At 62.1% G+C, this 26762-nt stretch overlaps 2 protein-coding genes across 8 annotated transcripts; one reads left to right on the top strand and one right to left on the bottom strand.

Moving 5' to 3' along the window:
* The first annotated feature begins 356 nt into the window (after window positions 1–356).
* Window positions 357–18948, top strand: ARHGEF1 (Rho guanine nucleotide exchange factor 1). Of its 7 annotated transcripts, none has more exons than XM_045988066.1 (32): window positions 671–869; window positions 3511–3652; window positions 5708–5750; window positions 5839–5922; window positions 6380–6493; window positions 8440–8538; window positions 8721–8763; window positions 8964–9210; window positions 9636–9665; window positions 9899–9998; window positions 10148–10244; window positions 10317–10352; window positions 10507–10644; window positions 11250–11355; window positions 11898–11906; window positions 12450–12617; window positions 12918–13063; window positions 14563–14709; window positions 15030–15112; window positions 15331–15456; window positions 15562–15676; window positions 15792–15892; window positions 16067–16144; window positions 16365–16440; window positions 16512–16679; window positions 17121–17208; window positions 17318–17404; window positions 17663–17733; window positions 17826–17912; window positions 18236–18399; window positions 18486–18588; window positions 18811–18948. In XM_045988066.1, exons 2-31 carry the CDS (start codon window positions 3627–3629, stop codon window positions 18567–18569), a joined length of 2961 nt encoding a protein of 986 aa, XP_045844022.1. In that variant the 5' UTR covers window positions 671–869; window positions 3511–3626; the 3' UTR covers window positions 18570–18588; window positions 18811–18948. The 7 variants fall into 7 exon arrangements, with proteins under 7 accessions (XP_045844024.1, XP_045844022.1, XP_045844026.1 ...); XM_045988070.1 differs by lacking the exon at window positions 3511–3652 and adding an exon at window positions 5553–5639 and having other exon boundaries at window positions 672–869; window positions 5673–5750; window positions 11895–11906; XM_045988065.1 differs by having other exon boundaries at window positions 672–869; window positions 11895–11906.
* Window positions 18949–19556: 608 nt separating this feature from the next.
* Window positions 19557–24420, bottom strand: ERFL (ETS repressor factor like). Its single transcript, XM_045989211.1, has 5 exons — window positions 24102–24420; window positions 21389–21623; window positions 20873–21068; window positions 20650–20767; window positions 19557–20334 (listed from the first exon to the last, which is right to left on the bottom strand). The coding sequence occupies exons 1-5, from the start codon at window positions 24166–24168 to the stop codon at window positions 19886–19888; spliced, it is 1065 nt and encodes a 354-aa protein (XP_045845167.1). The 5' UTR covers window positions 24169–24420; the 3' UTR covers window positions 19557–19885.
* Between the last annotated feature and the right edge of the window lie 2342 nt (window positions 24421–26762).

The raw sequence follows: 26762 nt of genomic DNA, 5'->3' as shown, positions 1-26762 counted from the left end.
GCGGCTCTCATCTGGGGATTGGGGTGGGGGACACAGGGATGCAAGGTTTCTGGGAGAAGAGACAAGACACAGAGAGATAGTGATGGAAAGACAGCAAGTGAAGAGAAAGACAATGAAGGGACAGGGAATAAGGGGCGGACAGAGAGAAAGCAGGAGACAGAGAAAGGAAAGAAAAGTCCATAGAAAAATAGACACGGAGAGGCTGACCCCTGGGACTCTAGAGAAAGCAGTGGTTGGGGAAATGACCGAGGTGGCCATGCAGAAAGATACTGAGACCCGGAGAGGAGAAGACAAGAGATACGACAGAGGGGAGGGACAGCGCGGAGAAGCAGGGGCCCTCGAGCGGGAGGAAAAGACACCCCCCCCCCACGGAGAAAGGAGAGCCAGAGGGGCAGACAGAGAGGGACGCGAACAGAAACACGCACAACGAGGCAAAGAAAGAGAGGAAGACCAAGAGACCCAGACGGAAAGCAGGGGAGGCTGCGGCGAGACGGCCCCCATCCCGCCGGGGAGGCGATAGCGGACACCCGGTGGAGGCGAGAAGCGTGGAGCCCGCGATCCGCGGACAGACAGACGGACAAAGCCAGGAGGAGCCGGGCGGGGCCGGGGCGGGGCCGGGGCGGCGGGTCCCCTGCCGAGCGGGGGAAGGAGGGGCCGGGCGGGTGGCGAGAAGGGGAAGGAAGCGGAGGTGCCGGGCGGGCGCGGGGCGCGGGCAGGAAGCAGGGAGGGGCGGCGGGGCGGGGGCCTCCGGAAAAACGCCCCAACTTCCTGCCCCGCCAGAGCCAGGAAGCGGGAGCCGGGACGCAGGGCCCGGGATCGCCGAGCCCGACCTCGGGCGCCCCGCCGGTCACCTCCCCGACGGACTCCAGGTACATGGTCCCGGCCCCGCCCGGCCTCCCGCCCCTCGGCTGCCAGGGGAAGTGGGGAGGAGGAGGGAGGGGGCCGGGGCACTGCCGGCAGTGCAGGGGCCTCCTCGGCGCCCCTCAGAGCCAGTGGCTGCCCCTCCGTGGGCCTCAGTTTCCCCATCTTTCAAAGGGAGCAAAGAGAGGAGAACTAACACCTGCCGAGTGCCCAGTAAGTAGGGATGAAGGGTGCAAGGCCGGGGTCAAGGCCTCACAACTGTCCAGCAGAGGACGGATGATCACTCCCATTGTACGGGTGGGGAAACTGAGGCTCAGGGAGCGGAACCAACTCGTGAGACCGAGTGGAGTTGGGATTTGAACTTGCAGGTGCTTTCAAGCACCGTCCTCCAACCCCACATGCTTTAGGGCCACCGAAAAGGAAAAACGTCAATAACTACGCCGTAGACCCCTGTGAAGCTGAAAGTTGCAGAGTGCGTTTGAAAGCATTTTTTTTGGAAAGCTCTTTTTCTGGGCCATTAATTATATACCCTGAGAGATGGGTTGTAGATGACAGAGCTGGAGATCTTCCCCCATTGTACAGGCGGGAAGACTGAGTCTCGGGAAGAAGTAATTACTTTTTCCAGGTTACACTGCATGTCAGGGGGAAAGGTACCCTGGCACCCAGGAGTTTTGCTTTACAGTCCCAGCACAAAGTGTGCGGCCGGGGCGGTGGGGGTGCCGGGAAAATTAGTGTCCTCCTTGGAAATTCAGCTGTTTCCGGAGTTAGGAAGGCAAGATAGGGTGGGGAACCCAGGCCGGAGACTAAGGGCCAGGGGCGCCTGGGAGATCGCGGATGGAGCCCTGGGCCAGGGCGGGTGGGGGGGGGGGCTGAACGACTCTGTCGTCTGGCTGGGGGGGCGGGGGCGGGGGGTGGGGCACAGTAGAGTGACAGGGGCAGTCGAGATACGGAAACGCCAGCCCTCCAAGGCAGGCCAGAGCGGCCCTTTCTGGCCAGCGTGGCGCAGTGGAGAGCTAGAGCGGCCGGCGGGAGGAGTAGAGTCTGCCGGGCAGGAACCAGGCAGTAGCTAGGCTAGAGCGGCTGGCGGGAGGAGTGGAGGTGGAAGCAAAGGTAGACGCTGGGGTAGCTAGAGCGACTCGGAGGCGGGGGTGGGGAACTCTGGAGCCGGCACGCAGAGGCTTCGGTTCTGGCTGCTGCGGTGGATTCTCCTACGACCAGGAGCAGGTGAGGGACGCGACCCCCGGCGGGCGTCAGACCCTGACTCCGCAGGTCCGCCCCATCATCCCTGGCCGTGCGCCCTGCCACGTCCCTTGTAGTAGGATTTGGGGCCCGCGTAGACCCGCCACGTCCCACGTAGGATTTGGGGCTGGTGTAGATGCCCCACATTCCATATAAATTACAAAGTTCTACAGACCCCCCCCCCGGAAACTCGGCTTCTTACAGATGGGGGTCCCCATCGGTCAGTAGCACCCCCTAGAATCCTGGGTCTTGGGACCACCACATGCGCCTATAGAATTTTGCTCCCCTTTTAAGTCTCCATAGGTCCCCTAGACTGGCTGCTTTACATACGGAATCATGGTCCGGTGTGATCCTCCGTGTAGATCCACTTGTTTGAACTTGCGAATAGAAGAGAATCTGGAGCCTTAACACTTTCCAAGGGCCCCTTGTGAACTTATCTTGACAACTCTGTATTTTTAGTTGTTTATGACTTCCGGAGGTTCTTGGGGACCCGGGTCATCCACTCAGTGTCTTATAGACCCCGAACCTTGCGTAGAATCCAGGTGCCTATAGTCCCCGACTGGTGCCTGCTTTGCTCTAAGACCCTCACCTCTAAGAACCTTCTAAACTTTCCCTGACTGCCACCACCCCCAGTCCCATGGACAAAGTGTCCCTGCTGCTGGATGGTTGGCCTTTTCAGTTGCCTACAAGCCCATCTGACAGACTCGGTGTGCGAATACCCTTTGTGGTATCCCCTCACTGTCTATCTTCTAAGCAGCCAACCCCCCACCTTCCCTTCCAGAATGCTCTCTGAGCCCTAAGCCTCTGTGGAGCAGCCTGAGCAGCAGCCCGCACTCCTGCCCAAGTCACAGTGCCCACAGACCCCTGACTTTCCCAGACACTATCAAGTGACCTGAGGTGTCTCATCTTCAGTTCAGATTTTAGTTTCCTAAGGTTGGGGTGGGGGATGGGATTCCCCGTGCTCTGAAACAGCACATTCTCATAGTTAAATGTGTAAACTCTGAAGTCAGACCGCCTGGGTCTGAATCCTCACTCTGTCTCTTAAGAGCTGTGCCTCAGTTTCCTCTTCTGTAAAATGAAGATAGTTACAAAACTGACCTCCAGGGGTCATTTAGGGGATTCAATGAGTTAATATCTGTAAAGCAATAATGCTATGCTTGGCATATACTTTATGACACTTAGCGCACACTAACAGCCACTGTTTCATGTTTCCGTGATGAGGAATGCAGAGGTAATAGGCATCAGGTGCGTGACTGGGGCCTGCCTGGCCCTGAGCATTTGCTCACATGACATGTGTCCTCTCCTTTGCGGTTTTTGAAATCTCCCTGCCTCCGTTGAACCTACCCCCCCCGCCCCCCCCCCCAAGTGGGGTGAGCATGGACCGTCCATGTGTGCGGTCATGTTTTCCAGAAGTTGCCGCCGGTGGCCTGATGAAGGTTTTCTGTCTCCAACGGGAATACTAATTGCATGGGGTGCGTGTGGTTGTGAGCGTTGAGTGAGTTCAGATGTGAGAAGCACTTGGAGCAATGCCTAGCACGCTGTTAAGTGCTAAGTAAGTTTAGCTTTTGTAATAAATAATTGCTTTTTTGGTGCCGGTTTGCAAGTTTATTTACATGAAGATTTAACAGTGCTCAAATCTTAAATCACCCGAGCTTGGAGGTGGACAGAGGCGCTCTATGGAAGAGAAAGGGAATGTCGTGTGCTCTGGGGGAACCCATGGGATGGCACAGGGACACTCCAGAGAGCATCACTGTTTCATGGTCATAAACAAAATCCTACCCACCGTTTATTGAGTGCTAGGGAGGATGCCTGTGGAGGAGGCAGAAGGGTGAGCCTCAGGCAACCGGGGCTGTAAATAGCTTTGGGTTGTGGGGGGCACCCCCTCCCCTCCCCCCACCACCCCACTGGTCCACCCCTCCCCATCTCCTTCCCGCCTGACACGGGCTCTCGTGGCATTAGTCAGACTAATTCAGGACCGAGAAGATGGTGGTGGGAAGACACAGGAAAGCAGACTCTAAGGGAGGTGATGGGAGAACCAGGGAGAGATGGGGGAGAGAGGGAGACAGTGCATGACACAGTGACTCGAGGACTCAGGTGGCTGCAGAACCAGTTGTGGGAAGACAGACACTGACTGAGGGGAGAGACAGCAACGGAAGCTAGGGCGCTAGGGCGAGGTGGCGGAGGAGGGAAGGCAGAGATGGTGGGAAAGTGAGACAGGTCTGAAGGGAGGGAGAGAGGGAAGGAGACCGGGAGAAGAGAGGCAAAGACTTCAAGCACATTCAAGGGACAGATAGCCAGAGGACAGATAGCTGGCCATGGAAGCAGAGCCAGTGGGACAGATAGAGGCAGGGCAAGGGAGACAGACACACCTTGGGGATGAGCTGGCTGAGGACCATCCCTTGTTTTATGGGATTGGAAGCAGGGGAAGATACCAGGTCCCCAAGGGAAAGCGACTTCTGGGTCTCGGGAAGGAGGTTCAGAGTTTTGTTTTCTTATGTGGAGAGAGTTGGGGGTTGGGGGATTTGCCATTAGATTTCCTGTCACAGGAAGTGGGGCTGGTGGGTTCAGAGGCAGCATCCGGCCCCAAGCCTGTCAGGTCTAGAAGAGCAGCCCCCACACACCCCATTTATCTCCTTTCTACCTTTCCTTTAACCTTCCCAACTCCGCTAGCCCCCAGGCCCTGCCTCCCTAGGACCAGCCCGCAGCGTGCTCTTACCTCAGACCCAGGAGCCCAGACTCCCAGTGCCTCCTCACTCAGACCCAGGAATCTAGGCTCCCAGCCTATCCTTCCTTACACCCAACCTGCAGCCCTCTCCTCCCTCAGACCCAGGAGTCTAGGTCCCTGGCCTCTCGTTCCTCACACCGAAGAGTCCAGGCCCCCAGTTCCTCCTCCCTCAAACTCAGAAGTCTGGGCCCTTGGCCTCTCCTTCCTCATACCCAATCTGCAGCCCATTCCTCTCTCAGACCCAGGAGTCCGGCCCCCAGCCCTTCCTCCCTCAGACCCAGGAGTCCAGGCCCTCAGCCCTTCCTCCCTCAGACCCAGGAGTCCAGACTCCCAGTACTTCCTTGCTCAGACCCAGGAATCTAGGCTCCCAGCCTGTCCTTTCTCAGACCAACCTGCAGCCCCTCCTCTCTCAGACCCAGGAGTCCAGCCCCCAGCCCTTCCTCCCTCAGACCCAAGAGTCAGGTCTCCTTTCTCAGACCTAACCTGCTGCCCCCTCCTCTCTCAGACCCAGGAGCCCAGGCCCTCAGCCCCTCCTCCCTCAGACCCAGGAGTCTAGGCCCCCAGCCTGTTCCCCATTAGAGACCCCAAATTACAGGCTTTCATGGCCACAGCTCTCTTAGGGACCCTGGCTCCTGGGCCTCCATCGCTTCCCCCACCCTCCCAAGGCTCCCTGTCCTTGGGCTCCCCGCCCTGGCTGGCCTCTGAAGGGCTCTTTGTCGCCACACAGAGGCCCCATTGAGCTGTGGAGGCCGGGATTGGGGCGGGGGAATGCTGTTTACTCACCTTCACACCTGGGCCAGGAATCTGTGAGTAACCGCCCTGTGCCACCGTCTCCTGCCCCCCTAACCTGCCCCCCTAACCGTGGCCCCTCCTGTTCCCCAGCCCTGTGGAGCCCATGGAGGCAGAGGACATCGCCCGCGGGCTGGTGAGTGGAGAGAGCCTGGGGGCAGGGGACTGGGGGGCTATAAGTTGGCATTGCACCCCGAGCTGAAGCCATCCCTCCTCTTCCATAGGCCCCAGGACCACCGCGGCCTGGCCTGGTGCCAGTCAGCATCATTGGGGCTGAGGATGAGGATTTTGAGAATGAGCTGGAGACGGTGAGGGGGAGATGGGGTGGAAAAGCTTCTGTCCCAGCCTCCGTGGGCCCCAGCCCTCAAGTCCCATCCTCAGTGTCCCCTCCCTCCTCAGGTCCCCCGTGGGATGCTGGCCCCCGCCTCATCTCACTGCCTGTCCCTCTTTCTGTAATCTGGGTACCACAATCCTTGTTCCCTCCCTCCCGCCCCATCCTTGGTGTCCCATTATAGCGTGGACTCCCACCCTTTTAACTCTAGCCCCGGGTTTTTTCACTGCCCCCCTTTATCGCAGCACAGATCCCTACTCCCTATGCTAACGCTTGTCCTCATAACCCGCTGTTGTACCGCTGACTCATCTGCTGTCCCTGACACCAGCCCCAACCCCGGCTATTACAGTGTCATCGCTGCCAGGGAGGGGAGGGGTCAAGCCCAAGTGCCCCTCTGCTCCCCACTGTCTCACCGCCTCACCCTCCGCCCTCAGAACGCAGAGGAGCACAACAGCCAATTCCAGAGCCTGGAGCAGGTGAAGCGGCGGCCTGCCCACCTCATGGCCTTCCTGCAGCATGTGGCCTTGCAGTTTGAACCGGGACCCCTGGTGAGGGCGGGGCTGCGTGGGCAGAGGGAGGGCTGAGGCCGGGATCCGCCGCCCAGCTCAGTGAGACCGGCCAGAGAAGCCCAGCTGGGAGGGTCGGGGAAACAGATCCAGAGCACACAGCAGAGATCTAGAAGAGAGAGCCAGAGCGCTAGGCTTGCGACCCAGGCAAGACTGCGGGTGCCCCGTGGAAATGTCCGCAAGGAGCTAGTGGAGGGGGGAGGGTACTCACACAGGCAGAGAGCAGTGGAGATGCCAGAAGCCAGCAGAGCCCCGGGCTCCCCGCTCCCCTTCCCTGCCTGTGGCTGTGTCACCCGTCCATGGCCCCTCCCGCTGGCCCTGGAAGTGGAATCCTCTTCTGTGGCCTCGGCAGGGGCCACCTGTCCATCATTCAGGGCCCGGGGCCATGGGAGGGAAGCCCCTGGCCTTCCCAGGTCTGGCTGCCCCAGAAACAAGGAACCACCGCAAGCAGTCCGCACGGCAGAGCTTGCAGAATTCACTATCCCAGATACGAGGCAGAAATTTCCTGGGCCCTGTCAGGGGTGGCTGTGCCGCCCTATAGGGTCTGGAGAGCCCAGTGTGTGACTCAGGAAGGAAGAGGCCGCTGCGCAGGCTGGAGGGGGGGCGCTCTGGGGACAAGGTCCTCATCGTAAGGAGACCTAGGGTGGCCCAGCCCAGGCTGCAACTAGGTTGTAGCCTGGAACACTGGACCAGACTGGAAGTACAGCAGGGTACATCCCCCTCAGCCAGACACTGAGAGAGCTGCTGGCCTGGATGCCCGGAGCTCCAAGAAGGAGGGGTGCATGACTGACCCCAGAGCTTCAGAAATGGGCAGGAAATCGGGAAAATGCCTTCTCTCCAGAAGAGTGGCTGCCCCTCCCCTGCGAACGGAGGCTGTCCCCCTCTGGGCAAGGAGGTCCCCCTAGCGAGCCTGAGCTTTCTAGAACTCGGGCTCCTAAACTCAGCCTAGGGAGGGTGCTGACTGCCATGTCCTTTTACAGATGTGGAAACAAGCCCAGCCAGAGCCGGGGGCTTGGCCCGGTGACCCGGTGACCTGGGTGACCCGGGTGGCCCCCAGCATTCAGACTCTGGCCTCCTGCAGCCCCCTTGCCTCATCAGCTGGGCAGGCAGCCAGGAGATAGCTGTGGCCCTGGGCTGCTTCCTCTTGTGGGGTTTTGTCATGGAGTTCGGGGGTATGCAGAGATTAGAAGTGTTTATGACAGGAAAACAGTCCTACCCCTACCGGGGTAAGGCCTTAGCACACAGACTGTGTTCCTTACCCAATGAGAGACCCCAGGAGCCAAGACAGGTGGGAGCGGGCAGCGCGGTGCCGGCACTGCCCAGCACAGGGCTGAAGGGCAGGCGAGCTCGGGGGACAAGTGGTGAATGAATGAGTGCGCTCCACTGGTCCACCTGGTTATTTGCCCAGCCCCCACTGTGCTCGGGGCCTCTCTGGGGCACCGATGAGCCAGAACCTCCCTCCCTCTCTCTCACACACATACAAAAGCGTGTCCCTCAGGTTTTTGCAGTATTTCTAGGCTGTGGGTTCTAGGGAAACAGGCTCTCTAGATTCTAACCCCGGCTTTGCCACTAACTAGCCGCGTGACCTGGGGCGAGCTACTTGAGCCCAGTGTTCTCATCTATAAAAGGCGGTAACAACCAGTGCCCACGACTGACCAGGTGAACGTGGACCAAGGGTTAGAACAACACGCCACAGGCCCTGGGCCTCTCAGCGTAGCAGGAGACAGCAGGAAACCAAACCATAGCCACTTCACAGAATAGAAAATGAGCAAATGGTCACGCTGGCCCCCGGGGAGGCCAGGAGAGGCAAGGGCCTGAGCGTGGGGGTCGTAGAGACCAGGGAGCTCTTAACCAGAGGACGCTTTTGAAGGGAGAACGTGGTTTGGGGCTGGGAGGGAGAGGACACGTGATGCTCTCTGTCTCCCCAGCTCTGCTGCCTGCACGCAGACATGCTGGCTTCCCTGGGTCCCAAAGAGGCCAAGAAGGCCTTCCTCGACTTCTACCATAGCTTCCTGGACAAGACTGCGGTGAGAGACACCTCTGAGGGGCCTTAGTCCCCACACATCCTGGTCCTGGGGAAACTCGGTGCCCGCCTGGCCCTACCGCCTGACTTCCTCCCCTCAGACCATCATTCCCAGCAGGCACCTGGGCTGTGGTGACCCCATCACTGCCCTCGTCCTTACCTTCACCTGTTCTCTGGCCCAAGCAGGTTTTGCGGGTGCCGGTCCCTCCCACTGTCTCCTTCGAACTTGGTAAGGAGAGAAGGGGACTGTGGGTGAGGGAGAGATGTCCGGCAGGGGAGCCCTGGGGCGGGAGGCCACACTCCCCCGCTCCCGTGGACAGCACAGACTCCCGTCCTCGCCCCTGGCCCCAGCAACCCAAGGAAGCACACCCATAGGGCGTCTGAGGGTGGGTGGGAGCGACTCCCAGCCCCCTGCCCATGTCCCCGCAGACCGCACGCGACCCGACCTCCTCTCCGAGGATGTCCAGCGGCACTTTGTGCAGGACGTGGTGCAGAACCAGCAGGCCACCGTCAGCCGGCTGCTGGAGGACTTCCGCTCCAAGCGGCTCATGGGCATGACACCCTGGGAGCACGACCTGACCCAGCTGGAGGCCTGGGTTGGGCGGGACCGTGCCAGCTTTGAGGCCCGGGAGCGGCACCTGGCCGAGCGGCTACTGACCCACCTGGAGGAGATGCAGTGAGTGGGGCCTGCCCTCTCCTCAGTCTGGCGTGGGGATGGGGGCGGTCTCTGCAGCTTCAGGGTTCATTCCTTAACCTTTGGGCTCTTCCCCTGACTTCTGGGTTCCCCAGCCCTGGCATTTGTAATTCAGCTGGTTTTGCGTTGTCTCTTCCCAGCTTTGGGGCACCCTCCCAGTTTGCAGGGCTTTCCATGGTCTTGTGTTTGGGCCTCGCGCTTGGGTTGTGTCCTTGCTGCTCCAAGCTCCCAAGAGACGCTCCTCTCTGCTGTGCTCCTCCTTCCCTGCAGCCGTGGCCCTCTCCCTCTCTGCCTCGCCTCTCTCTGTCCCTGCTTCTGAGGGGCAGCACCCCGGACATCTGTGCTGGAGAGACAGGGATCCAGCCTTAGCAAGTTTGTCGCCAACTTCTTCCTTCTTTTTTTTGCAGACACACCATCTCTCCCGATGAGGAAAAGAGGTGATGAGAGAAGCAGAGAGGACGGCAGGAGAGGCATTTAGTCCCCCGGGGATCGGGGCCCCATCCTCTGGAGCCCTCTCCCCCTTCCTCAGACACTCAGCTGGAACCAGTTGGGGGGCTGGGGTGGGAAGTGAATGCGGAGGGGAAGGCTTGGAGGACAGCAGTGCCCCCACGGCCATGGGCGTGCATGCATCTGTGCACATTTCTGGGCCCTGATCGACCTCTCCCCACAGTGCCGCTGTGGTCAGTGCCATCAGCCTGTACATGCGCCACCTTGGGGTGCGGACCAAGAGCGGGGACAAGAAGCCGGGGAGGAATTTCTTCCGAAAAAAGGTGCTTCCCCTGAGCACCCAAACCTGGTGCTTCCCTCCCCCAGAGGCCCCTGGGGAGTCTCGTGACTCTGGGCTCCCAGGATCTGATTCTGCTCCGTTAGGGTCTCAGAGATGGAGAGCCCCCTCCTTCACTCTCCCTTCTTCCCTCAGATGATGGGGAATCGGCGGTCAGATGAGCCAACCAAGACCAAGAAAGGCCTGAGCATCTTACTGGACGCCGCCCGCTGGAACCGGGGCGAGCCTCAGGGTGAGGTGCCTGGCCTCTGCCCGCCCCGCTTCCCCATGGCGCCCCGCCTCACGGCCCCATCTCTCGTTTCAGCCCCCGATTTCCGACACCTCAAAGTCGAGTCTGATGGTAATGGTCCTGAAGCCGGCTGGGGGTAGGGGGAACCTGGGAGAGGGGGTGGGGGTGCTCCCGGGCTGTGGGGAGGATGGGGCTGGAGTGCAGGCTGCGGTGGGTTCGACGTGTTGGGCTCTCGCTACCCCCTGCTCCCTGGATGTCTCCCCAGCTGAGAAGCCAGGCCTTACGGAAAGGAGGGGAGGCCTAGGGGTGCCCTCCCGGGACCGGAACGTCGGGGCTCCTGGGCAGGACGTCCCTGGAGTTTCTCCGCACCCTCTGTCTGGCGACAGCCCCGACCGGGAACCCGGTGAGTTTCTTGAGCGCCCCCCCTGCCCCCAAGGGCCACCCCCCCACTCAGTTCTCCACTTACCCTGCCCTGCTCTTGGTCCCCAGTAGTATTAAGAAACCACCCCCTTTCCTCTGCTCACCTGCTCCACGGCTCTCCTCTCAGGCTCCAGCCTCTATCCTGGGGCTGCATAAGCCCCCCTCTTTGGACTACGTTTCCTATCCGCCCCCAAGGCATCATTTCCCAGAACCCTCTCAGAGTATATTGTCAGTCCGCTCCAGGGATATAAGGCAGCTGCTCGGCCAGTTCTAGGTTCAAGTCCCAGCTCTGCGGCTTAGTCGGGTTATATCAGGGAAGCCCTGTCTGAGCCTCAGTCTTCCTAAACGGCGTCTACCCTCTCCCTGCAAGTCCCAGCTGAGGGTTCGGGGAAGGAATGGACGTGGAACCTTCCCTGGTTCTGTGGCTCCCCCCAACCCCGGCCCCAGCTGCTGTGGCCATGTTCTCAGAGGCCCTTCTATCAGTCCGTCCCCCATCCCCCACGCCACAGGAGGAGCTCGAGGCCCCCAGGGTGACGGTCTTGCCATAAGGGCCTGGCAGCCAGCTTTGTTCTCCCCGCCACCCCACAGGTGTTGATGCCTCACCAGAGCTGGGGGACCCACCGCCGCAGGGCCTGGCCAGCCTGGAGCCCCTGGCGCCCCCAGAGAGCACCGAGGAGGGTGCTGACACAGAGAGGTGCCCGGGGCCGGGTGTGGGGGCAGGGGTGTGAGGAGCAGGAAGGGGCTTATCAGGCCCCGGGGAGGGGGAGGAGGTTACGCGTGTGCGGGGGTCGCGCTGCCATTTGCTCCTGCTGTCCCCAGCCATCTCCACTCTGCCCTGCTCCTCCCCTTGTCCATCTTCTGCCTCCTCTTTCCGTCCTCCACTTTCTCTTTCCTCTCCTCCTCTTCTCTTTCTCCTCCTGCGCCTCCTCTTCCGCTCTTCTTGGCCTCCCTGTTCCTCCTGCCCCTCCCTCACCCCTTCAGGTTCATTCCCTCCTCTCCTCTTCCGAGCCACTGCCCTGCGCCTTGCTCCTGCCCCTGCCTCCCTGTGCCCTGTCCTCCAGCCCCCACCCTCTGTGCTCCAAGCCTGGGGGCCCTGTCCTCCTCACAGTTGGGGGGCAGGCTCTGCCCCCTGCCCGTCCTTGTGCCGCTGCTTTGGGGACCCTTTGGTGGGCGGGGGAGGCAAGTTGGGTTCCATTTGGGTCCTCCTCTGACCCTGTGCCCCTCTCTCCCCAGAAGATGGAAGAGGTGGGTCCGTGGGCCCTGGGTCGGGGGAGGGCTAGCCCCTCCCCCATTTCTCCCAGCCCCTCCCCTCTCCCCATGGGCCGTCCCCTCCCCTTCATTCTGCAAGGGGTGGGTGGGGACATCACCCTCCCAGCAGAAGAGCTAAGTATTGAAATCTTCCTTCCCTCCCTTCCCGCTCTGCTCCCCCAGTCCCTTGCCTCAGGGAAGGGAGGGGTCAATCCTGTGCTCCAGACTGGGTTTCCTTCCCCACCCCCACCAGGTTTCCCTGTCCCTCTTGACCACCCCCAGTGCCCCAACAGCCCAAAGTCCCAAGTTCCACTGCTCCTTCTGACTCTCTCCTCTCTTCTGTTGCATGTTTGGTATCTGTCCTGGTCTCCCCTACCTTGGTCCCCGTCTGTCCCTGTCCTGGTCTCTCCCTGTCTGTCCCTGACCTGGTATCTCTCCACCTCTGGTCTTGTCCTGGTCTCTCCCAACTGTCCCTGTCTTGGTCTCTCCCTGTCTCTGTCCTGGCCTCTGCCTGACTCTGTCCTTGGCCTCGGGGTCCAGGCTATCGGGGCGTCTGGGGCGCTCAGAGAGCCTGCGGGTGAGTGACCGCCGCCGGCCTTCCCGGGGCAGCCTCGGGGCTAAGGGCCGGGGTGGGGGCCGCTCCCGGAGTGACGTGGACATGGACCCCAGCTCTGCCACAGCCGTGCTTGGCCCTACCCGACGAGCCACGTAGGTCATTCCTCCCCCATCTACTGAGGCAGCCTGGAGAGTCAGGAGGATGGCGGGGGAGGGGTTGTTGCCAGAGTTAGAGAGAACTGGGTATTGGACGCTGAGGTCACTAAGGTCACAGGAGAGGGGTGGGACTCTTCTTTCTTAGAGATTTGGGGCCTGCTCTGGAGGCCTTGAGTGCCAAAGCCATGGGGCGGGCCCGGGGAGGGGGGGTGGGTGGCGGGGTTTCGACACTAGGAATGGAGGTCTCCTCCCAGGGATGCCCCAGACTGGGGCCCTAACAAGGCCTCTGTCTCACAGCCCTGAGCCTGGAGACGAAGGCGACCCGGCACGGTCAGGACTAGAGCTAGAACCAGAAGAGCCCCCTGGCTGGCGGGAACTTGTCCCACTCGGCACCCTGCACAGCCTGCCCAAGAGCCAGGTGAAGCGGCAGGAGGTCATCAGTGGTGAGTACAGGGGACGCCACCCAGTTCTGCGAAGAGACAAGGTGCTGCCCATCTCTGTGTGCCACAGGCCACGGGCCGGGCTTGAGGACAGCCTGTTACCACCGGGGGCCGTTTGTCACGTACATCGTGGAACAGCCACTCGTGGATCAGGAATGTGGCTGTCAGCTGTCGAAGTGACATTTGCTGCGAGTTTTTTTCCTAGTGCAGGGCAGAGCTGGTAAGAGCTGGAAGGGCCACATGAAGTTGTATTTCTCGAGAAAATCTTTGTTTCCTTATTCGGGAAGTAACAGTTCCCACCTCAAAAGATGGTCATGCAGTCAAATGCTCTTCCCCTGAGCTATACCCCCTCAAAAGATGGTCATGGAGCTGAGGGGATTCGTGGGAAGTGTTTAGTGTGGTGGGGGCGGGGCAGGTAAGAACATTCCAGTGTGGACTTAACCATTCAGAAGCAAAAGCAGTGCCATGGGGACAGGTTCCGGAAGATACTCAGTATATCATCAGTGCTTGCTTCTGGGCAGGGAGATGATGGAAGTATCCTTTCTGTGTTGATTCTTCTCTGCGATCTCGAACTGGGTGTGGGGTGGGCATTTGGCAAAAGTAGAACACTTCTTTGGAAGCTCTGGTTTAGAAGTTTTATTTACAAGTTGCTTAATAGTAAGAGGGGAACTCATTCGGAAGTTTTAGGGCCATAGGGGAGTACTTCTTGTGTTCTAGATCCTTCTAAGGATATGAGCCAAATAGAAAGCAGTGTTATCTGGTAGAATTTTCTGGAATAATGAAAACTCACAGCCTCTGTGCTGTCCAGCATGGTTACCACCAGCCTCATAATGGCCGTTGAGCACTTGAAATGTGACAAGTACCACTGACCACAGAACTGTATTTCATTTCAATTAAAATCTGAAGGACTGTGTGTGGCTAGTGGGTACCGTAGCGGACAGCACAACCGTTTCCCTCATCAGAAAAATATTCCTAACACGGAGTTGTGCGTTTATAGTCTCCAAGAACTCCTGGGGCCCCTGAAACCCAGGCATGCTCCCTCGCGGCGGTGGGGGCGGGGGAGGGGGGGTTCCCTGGATCCAAAGCTATCAACGTGTGTGTAAAGGGTTATCATTGTTCTAGAAACCAAGGCCGAGGGACTTGCTGGATGCTACACACAGCCGCAGGCTTGCTGGTGTGACCAGCTCATCCCAGTTCGCCTGGAATTTTCCCAGGTGTAGCACTGACAATCCCATGTTCAGGGAAAGGCGTGGATGCCAGGCACACGGGAGCACTGGTCACCTGGGCTGGCTGCCACAACCAAGGAAAACCGGCAGTGGGGTCAGGAATCCTCAGTGGCTAGTTCAGGGGCAAATGATTCCACCCAGGGAGAGTTATCCCTGTCCCCTCATCCCGAGCCTGCCTCTGAGACTGTGTGCACCCCCCCACCCCCAGCCTGCCTCTGAGACTGTGCACCCCCCCAGCCCCCGCGCCCTTCCCAACCGTGCTTCCTGCTCCCACAGAGCTGCTGGTGACCGAGGCCGCCCATGTGCGCATGCTCCGGGTGCTGCATGACCTTTTCTACCAGCCCATGTTAGAAGGAGGCTTCTTCTCCCTGGAGGAGCTCCAGAACATCTTCCCCAGCCTGGACGAGCTCATCGAGGTGCATTGTGAGTGCAGGGCTGTGGCCCGCTGTGTGCCCCGCTGCTGGCTCCCTCCTCAAGGCCTCAGCGGCTCAGCCGGAGCTTAGCACATTCTCCTTGAGTGCCTGCCATGGGTAGCTTCCTTTCTAGCCCTGGGGGCAGCCCCGGACCCCCCAGAGCTCATATTCCCGGGGCATATCAACAAGGGCATGGCATCGGGTGGATGGCGGCCCCTCGGTCCCCAGGATCCAACACCTGCAGCTCGACCCCCACCGCCTCCCGCTCAGCTCTGCGCGCTGCAGCTCCGGCCCTGACAGCGCCCCCCCCGCCCTCACCGCTCTCCACAGCCCTGTTCCTCGATCGACTGATGAAGCTCAGGCAGGATAGTGGCTACCTCATTGAGGAGATCGGAGACGTGCTGCTGGCTCGGGTGAGGGCGCCCAGCCCCTGCCTCCCCTGGGGTCCCCTCCTCCAGCCAGGGACCTGGAATCCAGGCCCAGGGAGGCCGGTCTCAAGCCTCTCTCCCATTAAGACCCCGGGGTCTGGGCCGCTCACTGCAGGCGCCTGTCGAGGCTGCTGTTCCCACGTGAGGCCCGGCTCTTCCCAATCCCACCTGAGACACCCTCCCTGGCCTGAATCTCGCTGTAGTTTGATGGTGCCGAAGGCAGCTGGTTCCAGAAAATCTCCTCCCGCTTCTGCAGCCGCCAGTCATTTGCCTTAGAGCAGCTCAAAGCCAAGCAACGCAAGGAGCCTCGGTTCTGTGCCTTTGTGCAGGTGAGGGGGAGGCCAGCGTCCGGGGGTGGGGTGGGGCTGGGGGGAGGTGGTGCTGGTGTCGCCGCGTGCCCCAGGCTGGGCCACTCAGCGCCGCTCTGCCCGCAGGAGGCGGAGAGCCGCCCCCGGTGCCGCCGCCTGCAGCTGAAGGATATGATCCCCACAGAGATGCAGCGTCTGACCAAGTACCCGCTGCTCCTCCAGAGCATCGGGCAGAACACAGGTGCCAGCGTGCCAGGCCCCACAGCGCAGGGCCCCAGCTTCCGCGGGGCGGGGGTGGGGCAGGCCAGGAGCTTCCCGGCTCGGGGTCACCAGGGCCTGTCTCTCCTTTGCCACAGAAGAGCCAGCGGAACGAGAGAAAGTGGAACTGGCAGCTGAGTGCTGCCGAGAAATTCTGCACCACGTCAACCAGGCCGTGCGTGACATGGAGGACCTGCTGGTACGCCTGGCTCTGGCCGTGGGCCCAGGGCAATGGGGTGTCCATGTGCGGGGCTTGGGCAGGCCTTTGTCTTGTCTATCTCGGGGCCCTGCCCTCGGCTTGTCCCCTTCAGGGTCACTGTGGGTCAGCCACAGCCCTTGGGTCCTCCCCGTGACTCTCCCTTCCCCACTGCAGCGACTCAAGGATTATCAGAAGCGCCTGGACTTGTCCCACCTACGTCAGAGCAGCGACCCCATGCTGAGCGAGTTCAAGGTGGCCCTGCTAGCCCTGCCCTCCCCGGCCTTCCCCTGCTCTCCAGCAGCCCTGCCCCTCCTGCCCTGGGAGTTCTCTGCTAATGCACCCTAGGAAGGAGAGCCACCCCTCCGTCCAGAGCCCCTCTTCAGTCCCAGCTGGTTGCCCCTCCTGACCCCTGCCCTCCCCTCCCCTCCCCTGCCGTGCCCTGTGCCGACCGGGTACACCCTTCTGCCTCCAGAACCTGGACATCACCAAGAAGAAGTTGGTGCATGAGGGCCCGCTGACGTGGCGGGTGACGAAGGACAAGGCTGTGGGTGAGCGCGGGGGCCGGGGCCGGGGTGCTGGGGGGTAGGGGTGGCCGCTGAGCCTGGGCCTTGCCCTGCAGAGGTCCACGTGCTGCTGCTGGACGACCTGCTGCTGCTGCTCCAGCGCCAGGACGAGCGGCTGCTGCTCAAGTCCCACAGCCGGACGCTGACACCCACGCCCGACGGCAAGACCATGCTGCGGCCAGTGCTGCGGCTCACGTCCGCCATCACCCGCGAGGTGGCCACGGGTGAGGCACAAGCCCGTGGTGTGGGCGGCGACCGTCCAGGAGGGCTGGGGAGCACGCGGTGGGGGGGGGACCAGGAGGGTTGTGGGTCTTAGGAAGGGAGTCCGGCAGCTCCCCCGGGGTTTGCAGGGAGCAGCCCGCTCTCATCAGTCTTGGGAGACGCCCCCTGGCCGTCTTCTGGGGACCGTAGGGGAGCAAGGGTGCGGGACAGAGTGGGGGGTTTGCAGAGGTGCATCAGCAGCTCCAGGGGTCTGTGGGGCGAGCCAGACGGGGGACTTGCTGCCTGATGGACGAGGGGTGTGAGATGGAGGCCTTGAGACAAGGCGTGAGCTGCGGGAGCCCGAGGCCGCTGCCAGCAGGGGCTGCCCCAGCCTCTAGCCCACACTCAGGGGAGGGCACAAGGGGGTGACCTTGGCTCTGAAGCCCTTCTCCCTCCTCCCACAGATCACAAAGCCTTTTATGTCCTTTTTACGTGGGACCAGGAGGCACAGATCTATGAACTGGTGGCCCAGACCGTGTCGGAACGGAAGAAGTGAGGGTGGCTCCGGTGGACGAGGAGGCCCGGGCTGGGGGGTGGGAGGCTCCGGCGCAGGATCTGGGGGCTCTGACTGCCTGCCCCGGGGGGTGACCTCTCTCCCCAGCTGGTGTTCCCTCATCACGGAGACTGCTGGATCCTTGAAGGTTCCTGCTCCTGCCTCTCGCTCCAAACCCCGGCCCAGCCCCAGCAGGTGAGGGAGGACAGTGGAGGCCTGAGGAGCCAGGGAGTTTGAGCTCTGGGGGTGTGTGTGTGTGTGTCTGTCTGTCTGTCTGTCTGTGTGTGCATGTGCCACCACCACAACCTCTCCGGCCCCTACCCAGGCCCCTCTGTCTCCATCTCCCAGCCTCAACTTTTTTTTCTGTTTGTGGACCCCCCCCACCTGCTGTCTCCCTGCCACCCCCTCCCCAGGGCCAGAGCTATGGTATCACTTAGTCCTTCCTCCCCCCAGCACCCGAGAGCCCCTACTCAGCAGCTCGGAGAACGGCAACGGCGGTGGCCGAGAGATGCCCCCAGCGGACGGTGAGCCTTCGCAGGGGGCGCAGAGGGGGGCAGGTGTCACGAGGAGGCCCAGCAACAACTGAGCACCCCTCCGGCTTCTGCCTCCCACCCAGGCCGGACAGAAAGGATCCTCAGCATGCTCCTGCCCTACTCCAGGCCCGGCCCCGAGGGCCAGCTCGCTGCCAAAGCCCTGGAGAAAGGTGGGCCGCGCGAGGCTGCCCCTAGCCCCCCTTCCCAGCTTGCCTCCTGCCCAGGCCCAACGCGCCCGGCCTGCATCACCACCCTCGGGGGCCCCAAGCCTATCTTCCTTCCACAGCCTCTGTCCCTCCCTTGACCTTCCGTTCAGCCTCTCCCTGGACGCCCTCCACCTTCCATGTTCCTTGCCTCTCCTCTGCACCCCCTCCCATCCCCCCACCCCACCTGCAGCCTGGCCCCCACCTTCCCCTCTGGATCCCCCCTGCCCCCCACCAGCCTTCAGCCTCTTTCCCAGCCCTGCTTCTGACTGTCCCCTTGTCCCTGCCAGTGATGTCCCTGAAGCAGCTCCTGTTTCCCTTGGAGGAAGACAGCGGGGCGGGGCCTCCCCGTGAAGGGGACGGGGTCCCAGGGGGCGGCTCCCAGAGCCAGGACCAGACCCAGGAGATTCGGGAGAAGCTGCTCAGCCTGGAGGAGACCATGAAACAGCTGGAGGTGGCGCCTTGAGGGGAGGAGCGGGGTGGGGGGAGACAGAGTGGACTACGTGGAGGGACCCCTCTCACTGCGGACTCTCCATCCAGGAGGTGGAGGAGGAATTTTGTCGCCTGCGACTCCTCCTGTCTCAGCTCGGGGAGAACGCTGCCCCCCAGCCTGGCTGTACCTGAGGCTCCTGGCCCCAGGCAGGTGAGTGGAGAACTGGCGGGACCAGAGTGGGCGTCTCAGTGGCTCCCTTCTCTACAGCCCCCTGCTGCTCTCTCCCTCTGCCTCAGTCTCCCTGCATGTCCCCGTTCCACCTCCTGCGCCCTCCTTCTCAGGCTCTTCTGTGTTCTCTCGGCCCCTCTTCCTTCTCCCCCCTTCCCCCTCTTCTCTTCATCTCTCCCCATCTCTCTTTTCCTATATCCCCAGGCCTTTCGCAAGACTGAGGGCCACCCGCTGCCACACAGCTGCCGCTGCATCTCCACCCCAAGGGCCTGAGGAGAGGGCGCTGGGCTGCCAGGGCGGGGGGCTGTGCCTGGGGGACCCCCGCTGGGATCACTGCCTCCCTGCAACCTCCTGTAGGCCTGGGCCTTCTCTCCCTCCTGCCTTCTGCTTGGGGGACTCAGGGCTTCCTTCCCAGGGCGACCACAGTGACCCTGCTATATGCCCCGGGCATCACAGTATTGCCGGGGGGGGGGGGGGCCACCCCTCCATTCCCCACCCCCAAGTGCCTTTGCTCTGTTTTTATACCCTGAATTGGAGGTTTATTTTTTAATATATATTATCTAAGGAGAGCTCTGTGTCTGTGAGGATAGGGTGGGGGCCCTGGAGTGGGTTCTGGAACCCTCCTCTGGCATCGCTTCCCTGGGTCTGTCCCACTGCCTTTGTCCAGTCCTTCCTTCCTGGGTTTTGCCAGCGACTCCCCAGGTGACGCTCCCACCCCAAGCCCCAACTCACCCTTGATGCCCGGATCCTGCACAGCTCACGCTCCTTTCCGTTCTTTTATTTTTGTAGTAAACTCTCTGGAGGTGGCTAGTGGGGGGTGTGGGGCACTGGTGGGGAGGGGGCCCTCCTGGGCGGGGCTGGGGGCGGGGTTATTGCTCTGAGCTCCCTGTCCCAGGGGGCTTGTGTGGGGAGGGGGTCAGGGCTGGGGCCGGCACAAGGGGAGACACAGCCGCACAAACACACAGGGCACAGCACGGGGGGGCGGGTGGACAGGAGAGGCTGGGCGCCATATTGCACTTTGGGAGTGGGGCCAGGCGGGGACCCCCTTCAAACAAGCCTGGGCAGGAGGCTCGAGGCCGTCACGTTCCCTCCCTCTCTGGATGGGGGAGGGGAGACCCCAGCCTGGGGTGAGGGAAGAAGGTGGGCAGCCAAGTGCCCGGTCCTGGGAGGGGGTCGAGGGCTGGTCCCCGGTCTCGGGCGGGACACCGAGGGCAGGCCAGGCCAGGCACGAGTGGCTGCCCAACCCCCACCCTGGTGGAACCCTTCACCCCACACGGGTTCAGCTGCCGCTCCCCCCTTTGCTTGCCTTGGCCTTGGGGGGCACAGGGAGGCCCTCGTCGCCCTCACTGTCAGAGCTGCAGCCGCTGACGTCCGTGATTTCCAGCTCCGAGTCGCTGTCGTCCTTCCCACCCAGTGTGGCCTCTGGACCCCTGGCTCCTGGCAGCGCCAGGCGAGGGGCTGCTGCCAGGCCTGAGGGGCGCTCGGGGCCCAGGCCCTCCCCCGCCGCAGCCAGGAGGGGTGAAGTCGCAGGGCCTCCCCCGGCCCCTGCTGAGGGCAGGTGGCCCAGGGTACTGGCCAGAGGATTAGGGTAGAAGTGCGGGGGGTACAGAGAGGGGGGCAGCTTGGGGAAGGGGCCGGTGAGGTACGGGTTAAAGTTCCAGGGGTAGTCTGGGAAGGCGCGGCTGTAAGGACCCAGTAGGCTGGGGGGCTTGGAATAGCCAGTGGCACCTAGGGAACACGGGGTGGGTCAGGCTGGGCACACCATGGGAAGGTGCCCCCACCCTGCGCCACCTGCCGAGGTCTGCCCACTTTCCACCGTCACCTGGTTTTTCCAGTCCTTTGTCGCCTAAAAGCCCCTCTCCCAGCCTGTCTCTGCCCCCGATTCTCCCCTCCCTCTCGCCAAGTCCTCCTGTGGCTTTTAAACACAGGCACAGACGCAGCCTCACGCTGGGCCTCCTTCCTGCATCGTTCCTCTCCCCATCTTTACCTCAGACACAGGCAGCGTGCCCCCCAAAACCGGCACCCACACCCGCAGGCCCTTACCAGAGCCCAGGAATGGGAAAGGGCTGTCCAGACGCAGCTTGTCTGTCTCAGGAGGGAACAGGGGCGCCCGGGCCCCTGGCTCTCCCAGGCGAGGGGCCGAGAACAGGGTCTGCAGTGTCTGCAGAGGGAGGCGAGGGAGGCAGCGCAGCTTAGACCGGCTGGGTTGAGGGCTGAAGAGAGGGCACCAAACCCCGAGTTTGGGGACCCCAGCGTCCTAACTCACCTCGGGGGTAAGGGGAGGAGCATCTGGCCCAGGCGTCCCCCCAAAGGGACCAGGGGTCAGCAAGAGTGGGGAGCCCGTGGTGGCTGCTGCCACATCCAACAGTGGGTAATTGACAAGTACGACTTTGCTGAAGTTGAACTTGTAGGTGAACCTCTTCCCTTTGGTCTTATGGAGAATCCGCTTGTTGTAGTAGTAGCTGTGGGGAGAGGGAGGACGAGGGGATGCTGGGGAGGGGCACCGAGGGAGGTGAAGAGGGCGCCCCTGACTCATTAGTGCACAGAGCACAACAGTTGGGGGAAACTGAGGCTCACAGAAGTCCCTTAACCAAGGTAGCAAGGCAGGGGTGAAGCAGGGGCTGGGATCCTGGCTTCTGGCCTTCCTCCTCGCGTCCGTCCCTCTCACAGGTAATCACAGGAGCTACCCCACGCAGATCCCTGCGCCTTGGGATCCCAGGGATTCTGCCCCAGGAGACCAAGAGCAAACCCCCAGGGCCAGCCTCCCCCTTCCCCTCCTCACCGCAGGGCCCGGCTCAGCTTGTCGTAATTCATGTGAGGTTTGCACTTGCGGATGCCCCAGAGCCGAGCCACTTCGTCGGGGTCCTTGATGACGAATTCCCCGTAGTCCCCCTGCCAGGCGATGACCCCCTGATACTCCTCCTTCTGCAGCAGCTCCAGGATAAAGTGCCACAGCTGGATCTGCCTCGAACCAGGGGACGACTCCGGCTTGTAGGCCCAGTCCGGGAAGGCAAACCCTGGGGACGGGAGGCAGGGGAGTGGCCCCGGGTCAGAACGCCAAGTCCAAGGCTCTGGGTGCCCCGTGGACTCGGGAACCAGGAGGCCCCCCTGAATCCTGGTCTCCAAGGAACAGCTGCCCAGCCTCAGCCATCTTTAGGGACCCAGTTCCCACCCTCTCTACCCCAAGCGGCATCCAGGCCCCAAACTGTCCAAACAGTGGCAGAGAACTCCGTTGTCCAGGGAGCCCGGAGTGGCACCTGCAGCTTCCTCCTCTACCTTGGCACAACTCGCCTGCGTTCGGGGTCTGGGGGTGGAGTGTGGTGAGGCCACGGGAGCAGCACCCCTCCTCCTCCACAGCCCTCCTCCCACTGCCCCCTCCAGCCTAGCCCCAGGAGGCCTCTGGTCTCACCTGCTCTCGGGAACACCCTCAGTCTTGCTGGCTCCCCTCCTCCCACGCCCTTACCCCCCGACCCCATCCCACCCCGCTCCATCTCTCCCTGATGCCCGACCACAGGCTGCCACGTCCAGGCCTGTCTGCGCGTTCATACCTTTCACGTCCCGTGTCCCCTCCCTATGTCTGTGCTCGGATGCTCTGAGAGCCCGTGCGTCAGCAGACACCCACAGCATACAGGTCCCACAGACGTCCACTCACACTCCAGGGTGCCCAGTGACACCACGGCCCACGGCGGTCACCAGAGTGGGGCGCGGCAGCTCACGCACAACATGCTGCCGAGGCAGGCCCGCCGGACCCCTGGCCCCGCACTCGTGCGTCTCGGGCCCCTCAGAATTGGGCCCTGCTAACCACACTGCCACATCAGGAGACGCACAGGCCCGCGAAAGCCCAGCTACCAGTGCGGCATCAAGACAAGCATCCGCCTGACAGGCAAACACGGGGTGACACCACGCCTGTCCCCCTTTGCCTCCGAGACCGCAGGCCCAGACATGGGGATGGAAGGATTAGCCCGGAAGGAACTAAGCTTGAGCTGGGAGAGCAGGCACATGACCTATGTGCTGTGCAGTCCCAGGGCGGGTCCCTGCCCTCTCTGGCTGACTAGAGTTTCAGGAGTGGGAGGCAAGAGCAGCAGGGTCCCATCTGGGCTGCCTGGTGTGTCCCTGGGTGCTAGTGCCTCCCCTGCCGAAGGCTCGAAGGTCAGGCAGCTTCATCCCTGAAAGGATCGTTTTTTTCTCAGCCCCATTTTGGGTCTTTCTTACTCCAGAAGACAGAGCTCCATCAACTCGCTAGCTCTGGCACATTCCACACCCGGAACACATCCTAGCGGGGAAGAGGCAACCCCAGAGATGACACCACACAACTGGCCACACACGCGCAGATACACACCCCAGTCTGGAGCCACCAACTGTCCTCAAACACACGTCCCAGGTACATTGTACCTGCTGACACACACTCGAGAGGGCCACCTCAGCCCACAGACACACACACCTTACGATGGCCCCCCAAAGTCCATCACAGTGACACACAGATGCAAGAAACGTCCTGACACACACACCCCAACACACATACAAGCCTGGGGGCACCCACCCACCCAGGACGAAGCCCACCGAGACCCCATCCTGGACCCTGGCCCAGATCCGGAAGTAACAGCAGCAAGCTCCTCACCCCACGGAGGCAGGGACGTATTTGGCGAGCTGGCACCCCCCTGCCAATCCTGAGACGTAAGCATGCTCGACATCCCAAAGAAACACCACCTGCCCGGTGCAGAGACACCCAGGTAGCCTCCCGTGTGTGCGCAAACAGGCACAGCGGCTCATACAAAGACTGACGCCGCACAGACATACTCTCCCAGAGTGACCCCTTCTTCCAGAAGCTCCGAAGCATGACACAGGGACACATTCTGAGACCCCACATAGAAGCAGGCACAGACTGCCCGTCCGCGCGCACGTACACACACACACACACACACACACACTCGCGCGGACACACACTGCCCATCTGAGGGGCGTGTGACTTGGCCCATCCAAGCCAGTCTTACTGTCCACATCCCCAGCTCTGAGTGTCCACTTCTGAGCAGGCCGTCCGTCCTCTCTCCCAGGGCTCCAGCGGGCCAGGCCATGTCTCCATGTCCCCCTGCCCAGGCAGTCCCTGTCTGTCTGTCCACCTGTGCCTGGCCCGTTCCCCCATGGTCCCCACCCCTGCTGTCGGTGCCTGGTCATCTCCAGTCTCCTTGCCTCTCTTTGCCCGGAGGTCCTGGGTGGGAGCAGGCTGAGAGGTACGCAGCCGGGACCCCAGGACCTCAGACCCCTGAATCCTGTCTGTTTCGGACCCCGATACCTCCCCCACCCTCCAAAGACCCTCATGTCCCAGCAGGCAAGTGGCAGGGACAGCTGGCTGTGAAGTTTATAGCCAAGTTTCTCATTAGGGGGTTGCACTGAGGGGACTGAGAGACCAGGACAGAGGAGGGAGGACAAGGAGAGGGGCAGAAAGGAGGAGCCGGCTGGCTGGGAAGGGGCGGGAGGTCCGGGCCAGGGCCAGTTACCAGGGGTCCAGAGAGCCGGCAGGGCGGGCGGGGCGAAGAGAAGGTCGGAGACGCAGCTACAGTCCATGGTGGAGCCAGCCCTGCAGAGAGGCCGGGACAGACACGCGGGGACAGGCAGGCAGCAGGCAGGAGAGACAGATAGGGGTCAGTGGGGTGGGCGCTCCGCCCAGGCCCACCCATCCTGCCACCCTCCGCCCTCTCCACCCACGGCCAGCCGACCAGCCGACCCTTCCTCCCGCAGCCTCCTCCTCGCTCTGTGCCTCGATCACTACTCACAGCGCCCCCGGCCTCCCTCCCTACTGCTCCCACTGGCTCCCTTGCTCACACTGGCTGGCTCGCCCCCTGCCCGCCCCGCGCCGGCTCTGCCGCTGCCTTCTCTCCAGCCGCTCTCGCGCCTGACCTCTCAACCATCTCTGCGTCTCTGTCCCTCTCTCTGGCCGTCCCAGATTTGTCTCGCTCTGAACCTCGCCCCCACCGCATGGCCCGCCCAGCAGACCCCAGGGCTGGCTTATCTAGCTCCCAAGCAGCCCCCAGCTTTCATCTGCCGGCCCAGAGCCAGCCAGAAGCCACCCGACCCGCCCCGCACCCTGCAGGAAGGCTCCCACAGCTGCCCCTCCCCAACCTGCTGCCCAGCCCTCGGACCCTGCCATTTGCACCAGCGCCCGCACCCCTCAGACACCCCTTCCCCTTGGATCTGCCTCCCCCACCAAACAGCACCCCCAGACACCCCTTCCCCTTGGATCTGGTCCCCCCACCAAACAGCACCCCAGACACCCCTTCCTCTTGGATCTGGTCCCCCCACCAAACAGCACCCCAGACACCCCTTCCTCTTGGATCTGCCTCCCCCTGAGATAGCCCCCCTAGATACCCCTCTCCTTAGATCTGTCTCCCCCTCAAATAGACCTTCCCTCAAACATCCCCTCCAACAGCTCCCCTCAGACACCCTTCATCCTTGGATATGTCTCCCCTCAACACAGCCCCCCTCAGACACTTCTGCCCTTTAGATCTACCCCTCAAACACCCCTTCCTCCTCAGACATATGCCCCCCAGAAACCCTTACCCCTTTAGATCTGCCTCCTCCCTCAGACAGCTCCCTGCAGACCCCCTTTCCCCCTTGGATATGCACCCCCCCTCAGACCCCTACTCCTTCAGATACCCCTGAGACACTCCCTCCCTTCCCCTCCTGTCTCTCAGAACCTTTACCTTCTGCCAGCCCCTCCCCTTAGACGCCCGCTATCTCGGACACCCCCCCATCCATACCCTCAGACATCTGCTCCTCTCAGACACCCACCCCTCAGACACATCTTCCCCCTCAGATACCTCAGCCCCTCACCACGCCACCCCTTGAGACCCCCTCTCAAAGAAAGCACTTTCCTCAGACCCCCTGACTCGGACACACACCCCTCAAATACCCCACAGTGACGTGACACGCTCTCAAATATAGCATTCCTCTCAGACATCACTCTGCCCAAAGATCCCGGACAGCCGTTCTGTTCCCCAGAAACCCCACCTCACCCCCCGATGCCAGACAAGACTTGGCAGATGGCCCGTTCCCTCCAGACCTGTCCGGTCCCTACAGACACCCAGGTGCCCGCCCCCCCCACCGCGCCACCCAGTGTCCCCTGTGTCTCTCCCACAAGATCCCATCCGGCACTCAGACCCCCTGCCACCTCATTTGCCTCCTTGGGGTCCCCCCACCGCCTGCAGCCAATCTGCCCCATGCCCCCATGTCCCCTCTGTCTCCCGTCCAACCTCCCCAACTTTCTCTGTTGCTCTCCTTCCCGGTCTCTCCCGCTCTATGTGTCTCTGCACACATCTTTTTCCCCTTCTCGGTCTCCCCCCATCTCTTTTCCATTTTTCTGTCCCTCTTTCCTGGTCTCCCCACAACCCGGGGTCTCCTCCCATCCTTCCCCACCCACTCTCCCTAACCCCTTGCCCCCCCCACCTCCCTCAGTCTCCCGGATCTCTGGCTTCCCCACGCCCCCTCCCCTCCTTGCCCCGTCCCTTCCCCCAGCTCTCCCCTCTTCCCCCTGTGCCCCCGCCGGCCTCTGTGCTCCCAGCCCATCCCGCCTCAGTCTCCCCATCTCCCTCCTGGCTCCGCACCTCGCTGGCCACCTCTCTCCCACCTCCCGCTCGCTCTGCCTCTCCGGGTCCCCCTCCCTCCTCCCTCCGCCCCCGCCCCCACCCCCATTGGCCCCTCTCATTTCCGTGTTGGTTTTGATTTCTCTTCCCGACGCTTTCAACTCCCCGCCGCCTCCTCCGGACACGTTATAACGAGGAGCCGTGGGATCGGCGCTCCGGGCCCTGCTCCCACGCTCCCCCCGCATCTCTCACATGCATCTCTGCCGTCTCGCCATCTCTGCCGGCCCCTTCTCTGTCCCCGCCTCTGTCCCATGGGGCCCGCAGGGACTGGGTCCCTGCCCCAACTGTCGACTGTCGGGGTCCACAGAGCCACGTCTCAGGGTCCCCGTGTCCCTGTCTCAGGATCCCCACGTCTCCCTGTCTCCACACCGCTCTTTTATGTCTCTAGGTGTCCACGTCTCTCCTCCCTACATCCTTGTCTCCGCATCCCTCAGTCTGTCTCCATCTCTGTCTCTGTCTCCGCATCTCTGTGCCTCTCTGTTTCGTCCCAGTGTCCGTCTCCTGGGGCCCCTTTGATCT

This window comes from Meles meles, chromosome 19 (assembly GCF_922984935.1).
Source record: "Meles meles chromosome 19, mMelMel3.1 paternal haplotype, whole genome shotgun sequence".
NCBI lineage: Eukaryota > Metazoa > Chordata > Mammalia > Carnivora > Mustelidae > Meles > Meles meles.
This window is presented reverse-complemented; position numbering and strand designations above follow the sequence as displayed.